The sequence below is a fragment of the Rhinopithecus roxellana genome, chromosome 2, assembly GCF_007565055.1.
Source record: "Rhinopithecus roxellana isolate Shanxi Qingling chromosome 2, ASM756505v1, whole genome shotgun sequence".
Taxonomy (NCBI): domain Eukaryota; kingdom Metazoa; phylum Chordata; class Mammalia; order Primates; family Cercopithecidae; genus Rhinopithecus; species Rhinopithecus roxellana.
In genome coordinates, this window is record NC_044550.1 from 172,548,829 (window position 1) to 172,562,347 (window position 13,519).

Below are 13,519 nucleotides of genomic sequence, written 5' to 3' on the forward strand. Positions count from 1 at the left end.
TAATATTTCACCCTGTGAAAGAGCCTTAGTCTCCCACACTGTTGCAGAGTGGCTGATATGTAGCCCTAAACTGGGTCTGAAATCTAGTCCTGGATAATAACTTACAAGATAAATGAAGTAATGGACCATCAAGAGAAAATGTTGCTTTTCCAAAGATCCCCAAGTATGCATCTGCATGATGGACTACAATGACTCCAAGGAAGATTATTGTCTTTAGAGTAAATAATATGCTTTTTTCCCCAAGTCTCAAAGCCTGTATTTAAATGATTACTCATAGGTGTTGTGGGAGACGTTAAGGCTGAGCTTGGCAATTCCCAATGTAAAAATGGGTAATGTTTCAAAAAACCTTGCTTATGAGTCACCTGCCCAGAAACTCACCATTGCCTCTTACATTATGTTTCAAATTCCCAGACCAGCCCCCAAATCTATTTATCCTCATTACACACCTGAAGAGCATTTAGTGACACCTACCCCCATTTACAGCATTGTTCCATTTGGGAAAATGTCCCCTCAGTTCCCAGTCAAGTGGCATGCAAACACAATTCTACCTGCATTTGGAGGGGCATGGGGCATGAAGAAATATGAAATAATGAGAGGTGAATTTGATCATACATTCCCAGCAATCGGAATTCTGTTCATCTTATACATACGTTTTTAAATGCCTGTCTCTAAGTGATTGTTGTTCGCTAGGAGCAAAGAATTGCAGCCTTCACTATGAAGAGAGAGATTTTCAGAGTTTGGGAGTGGCTCCTACCCTCTCTTTGTTACCTTGATGAAATACAAACATGATTACGAGAAGATTTGACATTGAATCCCAAACTTCCAACCTCTTGTCTGTATGTTCCATTTTTCCTTTAACTCCATTAAGTGCATATTGTGATTAATATACATTTTAAATGGGTTTTAAATGGGTGCATCATAGGAAATATTTTCCTATTTTGAAGTAATTTAAAGCCAAATAAATTTACAGTTTTGAAATATAAAATAAGCTCATTCAGATTTAAAAAAAATTTTTTTTCTATTATTAAAATGTAAAGGATTTTTTAAATCTCATTTATTTTGTCAATTGGTTCTGCTTAACATTCTTCAGCCCAGTCCACTCTCAATTATCCACGCTAAGGAAGGGGGATCAGTGGCCTGGATAATCTAAAACAGCAGACGATTTTAAAAGCCCTTGTATTTGGCCTGGGCATACTTTACAATCAAATTCTGATTAGCCACGCTAATGAAAGGAACAGCAGGCACCTTGAGAAAGATCCAAAGCCAATACAGGTCTGTTTATCTGGTTGAGGGTGCCCCAAGGAAGAGGGCCACATAGCGGAGCAGAAGGAAAACAACAGGGCCCCAGCTACTGCTGACGGCACCACCCACGACATGGAAAATACAAACACACCGCTCCAATAGTCATATCAGCTCTTCTTATGATGTTAGTCCTCTTTAGATACATGGAGTTATGCTCAAACGCCCCCAGGTAAAAAGGCATATTATCCATGCTGTTCCAAATTGTTAATAGAATGTTTGTTCATCTATACTAAAAACCTCTTTTAGGGGTTCCCTTTGCCCCATCAGTCGCCAAGTCCTTTACTACCACTGCCGAGTTCACAGTAACACACTTGGGAGAGTAGCATAAAAGATGAAAGAGACAGTGTGCTGGAGTAGCTCAAGCTCCAGCCTAGAAATGAGAAAGGCTGGATTTTTGTCACCTTTTGATCTCTGTTGATGCCAATAGTCATGTATATTCAAGCAAAGGGAACAGCATATGCAAAGGTACAGAGGCATCAAGGTCATGGCACATTTAGCAAATAACATATGATTTATTTTGGTCAGAAAGTAGGACACAAATAGAGAAAAAGCAAGAGTGAAACTGGAGTTGTAGTCAGAGAGAAAATTGCAGGGTTTTTTCTGCTATGCAAGAAGTTCAGAAATTATACTGTAGAAGGTCAGAAGACATTCCAAGTTTTTAAATAGTTGTTGTGATTTATGAACAGTTAAAATTTGCACCCCTTTGTTCTGTCCATTTGATACTTATGAACACATTTATATTTACAATGATCCCAAGATAAGCACTATCACCACTCTCATTTTACAAATGAGGAAACTGAGACCTGCAAAGCTTAGGTATCTTCCAAGATCATTTAATTGGTAAGTGGTGGAGTCAGGGTTTAAATCTAGTCTGTTTGATTTCAGAGCTCATCCTCTCTCTCAGAAAATGGAATAATGTGGTAAGAATTGTAAAAGACCATGCTAGAAGTAATATGCAGGAGAAACTGGAGGAGAGTGGAGAGGAGAGAAGGAGACTTTAAGAAGTTAAGAAATGCTAAGTTCCAGAAGTAAAGGAAAGGTAGTAGCAATGAAGAAGATGGGTATAATCAAGAGGTTTAGAGGAGATAGAATAAAACGTAATTGGTAAAATAAAGGAATGAGTAAGAGAAATAGTCTAGCATATTCCTGGTTGGGCACTTGTGTGACGGTCTAATAATTTTTAAAGATTCATTTAACCTTGTGCATCAGTGAACTTAGCTAGGAAGCAAGCAACCCCTACCAGATGGGCAAGCCAAGGAAGGAATAGCACAACTAACACCTTTTTTCCTCCAGTACAAGGCTGGCACATATTTGTTAAAGTAAACAAATATCCTCTCTTAACTGACTAATTTAGTAGTAACAAAAAAATTCATGTATGACTATGTGGTCCAAGAGATAGAACCCATACACCAAACAAATAATTAAGATACAGTTATTTTTATCTGGTTTCTCGAGGTTAAATATATTGACTCACATTTAGCTTTGTGTGTAACATCCTTGTGCACTGTAGAAAGACAGATAAGGGAGAGAGGGAACAGGAAGAGGAGAAACGATGCAGAGAAATGTTATAGCTTATCAAGATATTTCTAAGTGTGTTAAGAAAACCACAACCATTTACAGAATGCTCTTATCAGAGAAATAAGTGTATATGTACATGCAAGTCTGTGAATACATAGGAAAATACTGAAAATACGTATTCTAAAATTTTAAATATCTATTGGCTGATTATTTTATTTTTGGCTTGTTTGTATCTTTTAAATGTTCTAAAATTATCTTGTATTCCTTTCATAATACAAAAAACATTTCTTTTTTTTTTTTTTTTTTTTTTTTTTTTTTTTTTTTTTTTTGAGACAGAGTCTTGCTCTGTCGCCCAGGCTGGAGTGCGGTGGCCGGATCTCAGCTCACTGCAAGCTCCGCCTCCCAGGTTTACGCCATTCTCCTGCCTCAGCCTCCCGAGTAGCTGGGACTACAGGCGCCTGCCACCTCGCCCGGCTAGTTTTTTGTACTTTTAGTAGAGATGGGGTTTCACCGTGTTAGCCAGGATAGTCTCGATCTCCTGACCTCGTGATCTGCCCGTCTTGGCCTCCCAAAGTGCTGGGATTACAGGCTTGAGCCACCGCGCCCGGCCCCAAAAAACATTTCTAAACATATGTGATTAACATCCACTCTACTCAGAACCTTGCTGATACAAAAGAATATACAGCCAGACGCAGTGGCTCACGCCTGTAATCCCAGCACTTTAGGAGGCCAACGCAGGTGGATCACTTGAGGTCAGGAGTTCAAGACCAGCCTGGCCAACACGGTGAAATCTTGTCTCTACTAAAAATACAAAAATTAGCCAGACCTGGTGGCGGGTGCCTTAATCCCAGCTACGCAGGAGACTCACTTTCACCCGGGAGGCAGAGGTTGTGGTGAACCCAGATTGTGCCACTTCACTCCAGCCTGGGCAGCAGAGTGAGACTCCATCTCAAAATAAATAAATAAATTTTTCAAAAAAGAAGAATCTACAAACAGGCAGACCAACTCTTATAAACAACTTACATAGACACATAGAGAGGGCAGCAGATACCTTTCAGCACTGCCCATGAAGCCAACTGAGGTCCTGGAAAACTTGGTAGCAGAATGTGTATTCGGAAATTGAGGAAGGTAATAAATTATGAAAAATGCAAATGGATTGGATCAGCTGACCTCAAAAGCAGATGCCAAGACATGTGTTCTTTCTCGGCCATAGTCACCTCCCCCTACTATGACTTTTCTCACAGTATCTGAATATTTTGCTTTCTCTTGGTATACTGTCTGAAATTCCATCAATTCCACATTAGCTCATTTTCTTAGTCCATTCTGGCTGGTGTAACAGAATGCTGTAGGCTTACCGGCTTATAAAGGACAGAAATGTTTCAACTCCAACTTATGAGTGAGAACATGTGGTGTTTGGTTTTTTGCTCCTGTGTTAGTTTGCTGAGGATGATGGTTTCCAGCTTCATCCAGGTCCCTGAAAAGGACATGAACTCATCTTTGTTGTGGCTGCATAGTATTCCATGGTGTGTATGTGCCACATTTTCTTTATCCAGTCTATCATTGGTGGGCATTTGGGTTGGTTCCAAGACTTTGTTTTTGTAAATAGTGCTGCAATAAACATACATGTGCATGTGTCTTTACAGTAGAATGATTTATAATCCCTTGGGTATATACCCAGTAACGGGATTGCTGGGTTAAATGGTATTTCTGGTTCTAGATCCTTTCAGGAATCACCATGCTGTCTTCAGAGAGGGGAATATCACACACCAGGGCCTGTCGGGGGGTGTGGGGGCAGGGGAGGGAGAGTATTAGGACAAATACCTAATGCATGCAGGGCTTAAAACCTAGATGACAGGTTGACAGTTGCAGCAAACCACCATGGCGCATGTATAGCTATGTAACAAACCTGCACATTAAGCACATGTATCCCAGAACTTAAAGTAAAATTTTTAAAAAAAGAAAATAAATTTATTACTCACAGTTCTAGAGGCTGGAAGTCTAAGATCAAGGTGCCACTACAGTCAAGTTCTGGTGAAGGTGCCTTCCTGGTTGATAGATGGCTGACTTCTTTCTGCATTCCCACATGCCTGGGATCTCTTTTATTTAATATGAGGCAGAATTCCCATTTGTGAGGGCTCTGCCTTCCTGACTGTATTAGTCTGCTTTCATGCTGCTGATAAAGACATACCCGAGACTGGGTAATTTATAAAGAAAAAGAAGTTTAATGGACTCACAGTTTTACATGGCTGGGGAGGCCTCACAATCATGACAAAAGGTGAAAGGCACGTCTTACATGGTGGCAAGAGAGAATGAGAACCAAGTGAAAACGGAAACTCCTTATCAAACCACCAATCTTGTGAGACTTATTCATTACCATGAGAACAGTATGGGGGAAACTCCCCCATGATTCAGTTATCTCCTATCAGGTCCCTCACACAACATGTGGAAATTATGGGATCTCCAATTCAAGATAAGATTTGGGTGGGGACACAACCAAACCATATCACTGATTAATCACCCCCCAAAGGCCCCACCTCCAAATACCATCACATAAGGGGATTACGGTTTCAACTTATGAATTTGAGGGGAACATACACATTTATCCTATAGCACTCATCTTCTTTATTAAAAAACACAGGACTAGAAGAAGTTGGATATATTAGTGATGACAAGGAGGATGATAATGGTAAAAGCGGGGAAATTCATTCATTAACTTTGAATAGTACCTCATGATTTATGACGCACTTCCTTTTTTTTTTTTTTTTTTTTTTTCCCCCTGAGACGAAGTCTCGCTCTGTCACCCAGGCTGGAGTGCAGTGGCATGATCTCGGCTCACTGCAAGCTGTGCCTCATGGATTCACACCATTCTCCTGCCTCAGCCTCCCAAGTAGCTGGGACTACAGGTGGCTGCCACCACACCCGGCTAACTTTTTGTATTTTTAGTAGAGACGGAGTTTCACCATGTTAGCCAGGATGGTCTCCATCTCCTGACCTCGTGATCCACCCGCCTCGGCCTCCCAAAGTGCTGGGATTACAGGCGTGAGCCACTGCGCCCAGCGGAGGCACTTTCAAATATTAATGCATGTTAATAAAGACTTCCACATAAGTTAATATTATATTAAAGTCTCCACTTGTGTTAATAAAGATTTCCAGTTCAAGGTGGGGAATACAGTGAACATATTTAATTCCTTTTCTTCTCACAATCTCATTGAAATAACAGTAAATAAGAGAAGGAATCCACAACTGAGCTGAAAAGAAACAACCAAAAAAGGTCCCAACAGAACAAAACATTTACTAAAGTACTTTCCTGGGCCAACCAATTCGGAGAGAAGACCAGGCCTCAGAGCAATCATTATGGTAATTAAAGGATTATCTATCTTACAGCTGGCTTGATGGGTTTTTTTCTTCTCTATAAACAGGGTCATTTGTTCTGTCTTTACCCCATGTTGAAGTCCTAAGAAATGCTTCATAAAAGTGAAAGGTGCGACTGGGGAGAACTCCCATCATGGGTACTGAGGCCATAGAAAAAAAGTAGAACAGACTCTAGAGCTAAAAATATGAACTTGAAAGGTTGTGCAGAAAGGAAACACAAAAGTTAAAATCAAGCACACTCTTCCTGAAAGTCCCTGCTATATGGCAGTTATCAAGGTCTGAATTTTGGCTGTCTCCACTCACGCCCATAGTCTTTTGTGAGATGACTGACTGTCAATAGATCCCACCGACTTATACAGAACTCTGTTTTTTAAAGAGCCATCCCTGACTCAGTTCATAGAACTATCTAACTTCAAAGGAAGCCTAAATCAGTTACTGATATTAATCAACATAATCATTCATTCATAAACATCATAAGGCACTTGACAAAAAACAAGTAACCCAAAAGATAAGGACCAAAATTCTTTATTTGATACACACAAAAAAGAAAGAGAAATTAATTTTAAAAGTTTTTATTGTAAATTGGTCATTCATAATTGTGTATATTTACACAGTATGAAGTGGTGTTATTATTTATGAATATGAATTTTAAAAATTAAATCAAGCTAGCTAACATATCCATCACCGCAAATACTTAACATTTTTATGGTGGGATCATTTGAAATCTACTTTCTTAACAATTTTGAAATGTACTGTGTTATTAACTATATTCACTACCCCATGCAATAGATCTCAAAAATATTTTTTTTCTCCTCTCTGACTGAGGTGTTTTACCCTCTGATCATTATCCCCAAGATTGCCCCCACCTGCTAGCTATGTCACCACTATTCTGTTCTGTGCTTCTACGAGTTTGATTGTTTTAGATTCTACATGTAAGTGAGCACATGCAGTATTTGTCTTTCTGTGCCTGTGTTATTTCACTTAGCATAATGTCCTCCAGGCTCATCCACATTGTCTCAAAGGACAGAATTTCCTTTTTTTTTTTAAGGCTGAATAGTTTTTCATTGTGTATGTATTCCACATATTCTTTATCCATTCATCTGTTTATAGACACTTAGATGGATTCCAATATAGATATTGTGTTGCTGACATGAATATGGAAATACAGACTTCTCTTTTACAAACTGATTCAAATCTTTGGGGTAAATATCCAGATGTGAGATTGCTGGATCAGGAACTTAATTTTTAAAATTAGCACTATTAAAGAGATTTGAGAGGTGACAACATACAGAAAATAAAACATGACTTCCTGAAACAGAAGCAATTAAATAATTCATTCCTAAAATTAGAAATATGGTTGCCAAAAATAAATATTCAATAGAGGAGTTGAAAAATAGAATGAATTCAGCTAAAGTCCAAACACAGTTAAAGTATTGTCATTTGGAAGAAAAAGTTGAAGAAATAAACCTAGATCCAAAGCAGCACAAAATGTAAGAAAAAGGTCTCCAACATTCATCCAATGAAATTATTTAAAAAGAGAGAGATCAGCATTAGTAATTTGCAAGTGAGAAATTGGAGACTTAGAGAAGTTAAACAATTAAACTCTCTAGCAGTCTATAAATGGAGTCCAATATATTTTAGATGTGTCCCCCCTCCTAAGTCCAAGGCTGAAATTCAATCAATACATCTAAATGTGGCCTCAGTAGTTGTGTGTGGCTGACGTCCACTCTGACCAGTCTAATCCAAACATCAGTCTAGTCTATGCCTACTGTTTACAGTTGGCATCTGATTGATGAGCATGGGAGTATATTTGTTGATTAATATTTGAATATCATCCCTCTCTAAGCCTATACTCTTCCAACGATGCCTACATAATTAATTTCATAGTACAATGAAAAAGGAGGGCAATATTTGATATTTTTGTGAATTTCAAATTTGAAACTGGGGGAAAGAAATAAGAATGGTTTCTGTCATGTCAACTTTTAAGCTATGATAAATTTTGTGAGTAAATGCCCACATCTCTGCTCCCTGTTTCCTTATATACCAAGAAATAAATGACCATGCTTTAAGTCTCCTTCCTTCTTTCTTAGGTGGTCCAGACAAGCAGCATATCTGTCTGGATATTCCTCTTCTAGAAGAGTACCAAGGGCAGCCAAGAGATCAAGTCTCAGACTGAGATGCTTAATCCATGGGATTTAGGAGAAAATAGAGATGAAGACACACAGTTAAAAATCTGTTGAGTGAAAAAAACAATCAGGAAGTGGTCTTAGAGAAATATGGGGCTTGTGCTGACATTTACAATGAGTAGATGAAGTGTGTCTCCAGCTCAGGTTTGTATGAATCAGTTGAGTTTTTTTTTTTTTAAAGGATCAAAGAAAAACCAGCCTATATAGAAATACCATAAACTCAAAACCAAAAATTACAGTTGTCATGTTCTTTTTCCAATTTTTAAGTGCACACACACACACACACACACAAATATCTTAACTACAAGAATCCACCTTTAACATACCATGGCAAATAGAGATGGCCAAAGTCTGAGGCAACCCCTAATTTCTGACAACATAAAACCAAAGTCAAACTTAAAATCAACTGTTGTATTAGATTAACATCAAGGATTTACAATGGCATTCATAAAACTGAGGCCTTTGACTCCTTAAAAACCACAAACTCAGATCCCACTAGGAAGCATTAACACAGTAGTTTAGAATATGCTTAGGATTTGTGGGATTTTGCAAAGCACGTTCACTCCTTAAGAGCCTTCCCTGAAATCATCAGGAGTTAGAAACTCTTAAGAACTGTAGAATTGGGTCCTCAGTGTCATTTTCATAGCTCCTCTGTGGCCTATCATGGAAGTAAATAAAGTGCCATGGAGCTACCTGATGTTTTTGCGCCTCACATTCCCTCCAGCCAAACACAGAGGACAGAGTCAGCTTCATGAGGAGTTAAAAATCATGGGAATTTTTCTCTACTTAAAAGTATTGCAGGAGACTCACTTCTGTATGTATGATGATTTTTTGCACTTTCTTCCCTGCCTCTTAGTCTAACAAATACATTTTATAGGTTTTACACGGTTCTTTACAACTCACCTAAAACACATAATTTTCCTCCTGCTTATACCATTTATTTATTATTTACTTATTGGATTTATATTATGCTTTCCTCCAAAAGGCTCAAGGCACCATGCAGTCAACTCTAATATAATAACCATTAAACTCTTCCTTAGGACCATAAACAGTGAAATAGCCAGAGGAGAGGAAGAAAGGATCTGAACAGGGACAGGACAAAGGAAAGGCGTGATTCCAGCAACATACGCAACCAAGTAGCCAATATGTTAGGAGACCTGGTGATAAGGCCCAGTCCCTGCCCCTCTCAGTGGGCCCCACCAGCAAAGACCCTGACAGTATTTTCTATATGGAGAAAAAATATCTCCATTCTTGCAGTGAGAGTGAGGGAGGGTACGCTAGTTATTCTTCAGGGATTTCAAGAGAATATCTGAAAACAAATATACCTGTACAGACAACTGTATTTTGAATACAGTGGAAAGAGAGACAGTAGAAAGAGATACATGGTAATGTTTTATAACAAGTATTCAAAGTGTTAGATTTTTTTTTTTACAAATACAATTCAGGCTCAGTCCTCAGTTCTGCTGAGTGTCTCCTGACTTCCAAAGGATCTGCACACCTTCAGAGGCCAGGGCAGCACAAAACTGCAAAGATTATCAGAATCAAAAAGAGACAGGCTGTTCTTGGCTTTTCAATCCAAGCCATGTTGATTTGATAAAGCCACCAGTGAACTTCCTGCACTGTAATCCAGTCAATGGTGGGAGAAATGGTTAAAGAGTAACTCTCCTGGCAACTGATGGTGAACTAGTCAAGCATGAGCAAGGAGGAAACATATTCTACCTAGCAGTCAAAACGAGAAATGACCATTCCCACTAAATGGAGTCAACAGTGTAACTCTCCTTCTCTCAGAGTGCAAGAGAATACAGCCAGGAGAAAGAAAAATAATAATAGTATTGGCATTAATATTAGTATTTGGTGAGCACTACATGCTGGCACTCCTATACCACAGTTACATATGCTCACCTCTTTAGTCCCTAGAACAAATCTACAGAGTGAGTATGACTATGTTTCAAGTTTCACAAATAAGGAAACAGAGGCTTAAACACATTATTTGCCCAAAGTCACTCTGCTGGTAAGTGCTTGAGCTAAAATTCAGACACAGCACGAAAGGATCAGGAAGAGATCCTAGGGTGGAAAACAAGCAAACATGCAAAAGTTATTCTGTGAGTTGACAAAGAGAGCAGACGGATGGCTCTTGGCAGAGCATGCTGGATCAAGTACCCTACCTAGTAAACTATAGATAGAAAGTTAATAGCAGGTTAGAGGCCACAAATAAAGACCTCAAAATATGGCAGAAGCAAGCCCAAGTCAAAAGAACATAAGACAAACTGTCTCCAACTAGACAGAAGAGATGCAACAGTATCATGATCTCTTCACATGAGATCATGTGAAGACAGGAGCTCCGAATGGGCCCGTTAAAGTTACTTCCAGGTCCTAAGTGGGCAGGAACTAAAAGTTGGTAGTTGAAACCCACTCTATTGTCTTGTATAACTAATTGCATGTTTATGTCAAGTTAACTGTAGAGTGCCACAGTGAATCATTCTTTGTTATCCTTTTGTGATCCTCCCAGATACAAATAACATGCATCGAGTAATTACTAAATGCCAAGCACTTAACATATATTATCTTATTTAAACCTGGTAGCTGTGCTACACAGGAGACACCATAATAATCTCCGTCTTACAGGCGAGGAGGCACAGAGAAGATGAGTCGTTTGGTCAGAGTCACAAATCTAGTAAACGGAGAGATCGAATCCAAGTCTAAAGAGTCTTCCCCCAAAACTCATCTTAATAATCACCAATGCTTTGTTGCTTCTAGCATCTGATTCTGTTTACGCCATTCTGGTGCTCTTCCATGCTTTCTCTGTTTTTCTGACCTCTCTTTTGAGAAGGAAACTAACCAAGATCATTGCTTTTGTTTTTATTCCTAGAGGATCAGCCTATTCGGTCACCCTCTACGACAAAGTGGAAATTATCTGGAAGAAGATGAAAGATCCCATGTAGCGGGAAAGGTGGCATGGAATCTCAGCCAACTAGGACATTGTCAGACTTTTTTTTAAAAGAGCCTGGTATCACAGATCATATATGTGCAATAATATACATAATCCCCCAGTGGGAGATGTCTTCTACGTGACAGTTATCACAACTGTGTGGTAGAGATTCCTCCTTCCCATTCTAGAGGATGAGGAAATAGCAACTGAAGCTGGGAATCCCACGCAGCATGGATTGTACCAGGATCAACTTGTTCTGTGTCTTTGTCTAGAAAGATCTCCCCATATTCAAATGGCCCACTCCTCCTCATACCTTAAGTTTAGATGAAATGATGCTAGTTCACAAAGATCCTCCTTGATGACCCATCCTGAAGAACTGGTTTTCACATGACCCTTTCCCACAACATCCTATTCTCACCATAGCACTTACCATAGCAGTCATTATTTCATTGATTGATTGACTTGTTTTTCTTGGTGTATAAGTTTTCTAGGGGTGCTATAACAAAGTGTCACAAAATGAAAGTCTTAAACAACAGAAATGTATTCTCTCACGGTTCTAGAGGCTGGAGTTCCAAAATCAAGGTGTCAGCAGGCTCATGTCCCGCCGAGACTCTAGGTAAATCCCTCTTACCTCTAAGTTTGGTGGCGACTATTGCTCCTTAGCTTACTGTAACATTCCAATCTCTCTCACACACATGTAGTGCTCTCCTTGTCTCTTTATCCAAATTTTCTTCTTTCAAATTTCCAAATTTCCAGTGTCCAAATTTCCTTCTTCTTAGGACACCAGTCATACTGGATTGCATATCTGCCCTACTCCAATATGATCTCATCTTAACTTGGCTAATTACATCCTCCAGTGGCCAGTTCTGGCTTCTAGAACTGTAAGACGACAAATTTATGTGGTTTAAGCCCCAGAGTTTATGGTATTTTATTACAGCAATCCTAGGAAGCTACTACAATAACTCACTTTGCTTTGTTTAATGTAGGGTTTCACATACTTACTTGACCAAATAAATATTTTCTCCATGGTAGCTATTAACAATCTCTAATTCCCTGCAGAGGGGGGAAGGGGGACATACGTGTTTTAGAAAAGTAAAGCTAAGCTTCCTGTTTCACAGATGAAGAAACTGAGACTCAAGGAGGACAAAGAATTCACACACTCGTGTGTGGTAGGATAAGGTCTAGAACTGGGGCTCCACAGCCACTCTGGGTGCTCTTTGCCATTTGCTTCAATTCACTTCTCAGCTGCCCCAGGAAATATGGTGGCATACAAGATTAGGCTTGGCTCGGCACTCACTGAGAATAGAACAGGGAACTTTTCCCAATTAATGAAGGGCTCTTTGAAAAAATCGACCCAATATTTTTCCAGCCAGTAGAAAAAATGATTCTCCTTTGTAGAGGAGTTGGAGCAAATGGGTTCTAGAAATCAATTATAAAAGCAGCTGGTCTAATGTCAGCCGGTCTAAACTGATGTCTCAGCTGAGTTTGGACTGACTGAAAATCCAGCCACAGCTTAGTTTTCACCTCTTCATCCCTCCACCCTTCCTTGTGCCTAAAGAAAGAGACAAGAGAATGTGAACCCCTACCCCCGACATGTTTGAAAAGGGAAACAAATTCATTGATAACATTGTGGACTGTTCAATTCTTTGCTTCTTTTCTTTTTGCCTCCTTACCCCACCATCTTCCTCAGGTACACAGAACACACCAAAAATAAAGCATTCCCACCCCAGTGAAGGGGAGAGTGTCCCCTACCTTCTATTTGATAAGCTGCAGTGGCTGCTGCCCATCCAAATCCCACAGGGAAAGCCATGGTTTAAGAAACTGTCTACTGGGATCCTCAGCTGCCAGAAGCAGAGCACCCTTTGGCCAGAGGAGCCAGGCAATTGTGCAAACAGAAAACGAGCTCTCACCCCAGATTGGAGCCTCAGAATGCAAATATTTATGCAAACAAGAAGGAAGCAGGGGCAAAGAACACTTGACTGCCACAGCCTTGATAAGAATCCAAGACACTTTGTACAAGGCCATCAATTATACTTTCTTCCCCCAGCACTCCCTGATTCTTAACAGAGTTGATAACCCTGGGTGCTAAGTCCCTGATTTGGCAGGGCACCCATTTACCTGATGTTTTGCCTTTTAAAGTAACATTAATATTGTTTTAAAAAGTCATATAATCCTACTAGAATTTTCCCTTAGTTCATGGATCATCCCAATT

General features: G+C 39.5%; 1 protein-coding gene across 2 annotated transcripts in view; it reads right to left on the bottom strand.

Annotated features, from left to right (window-relative positions):
- LOC104673241 (cytosolic beta-glucosidase) overlaps positions 1 to 13,219 on the bottom strand; it is a 123,867-nt gene extending 110,648 nt beyond the window's left edge. For both annotated transcript variants that reach the window (XM_010377216.2, XM_010377215.2), the window contains exon 1: positions 13,060 to 13,219. In XM_010377216.2, coding sequence (XP_010375518.1) covers positions 13,060 to 13,117 — 58 coding nt within the window. In that variant the 5' untranslated portion in view covers positions 13,118 to 13,219. The remainder of the gene's footprint in view (positions 1 to 13,059) is intronic.
- Positions 13,220 to 13,519: the final 300 nt, after the last annotated feature.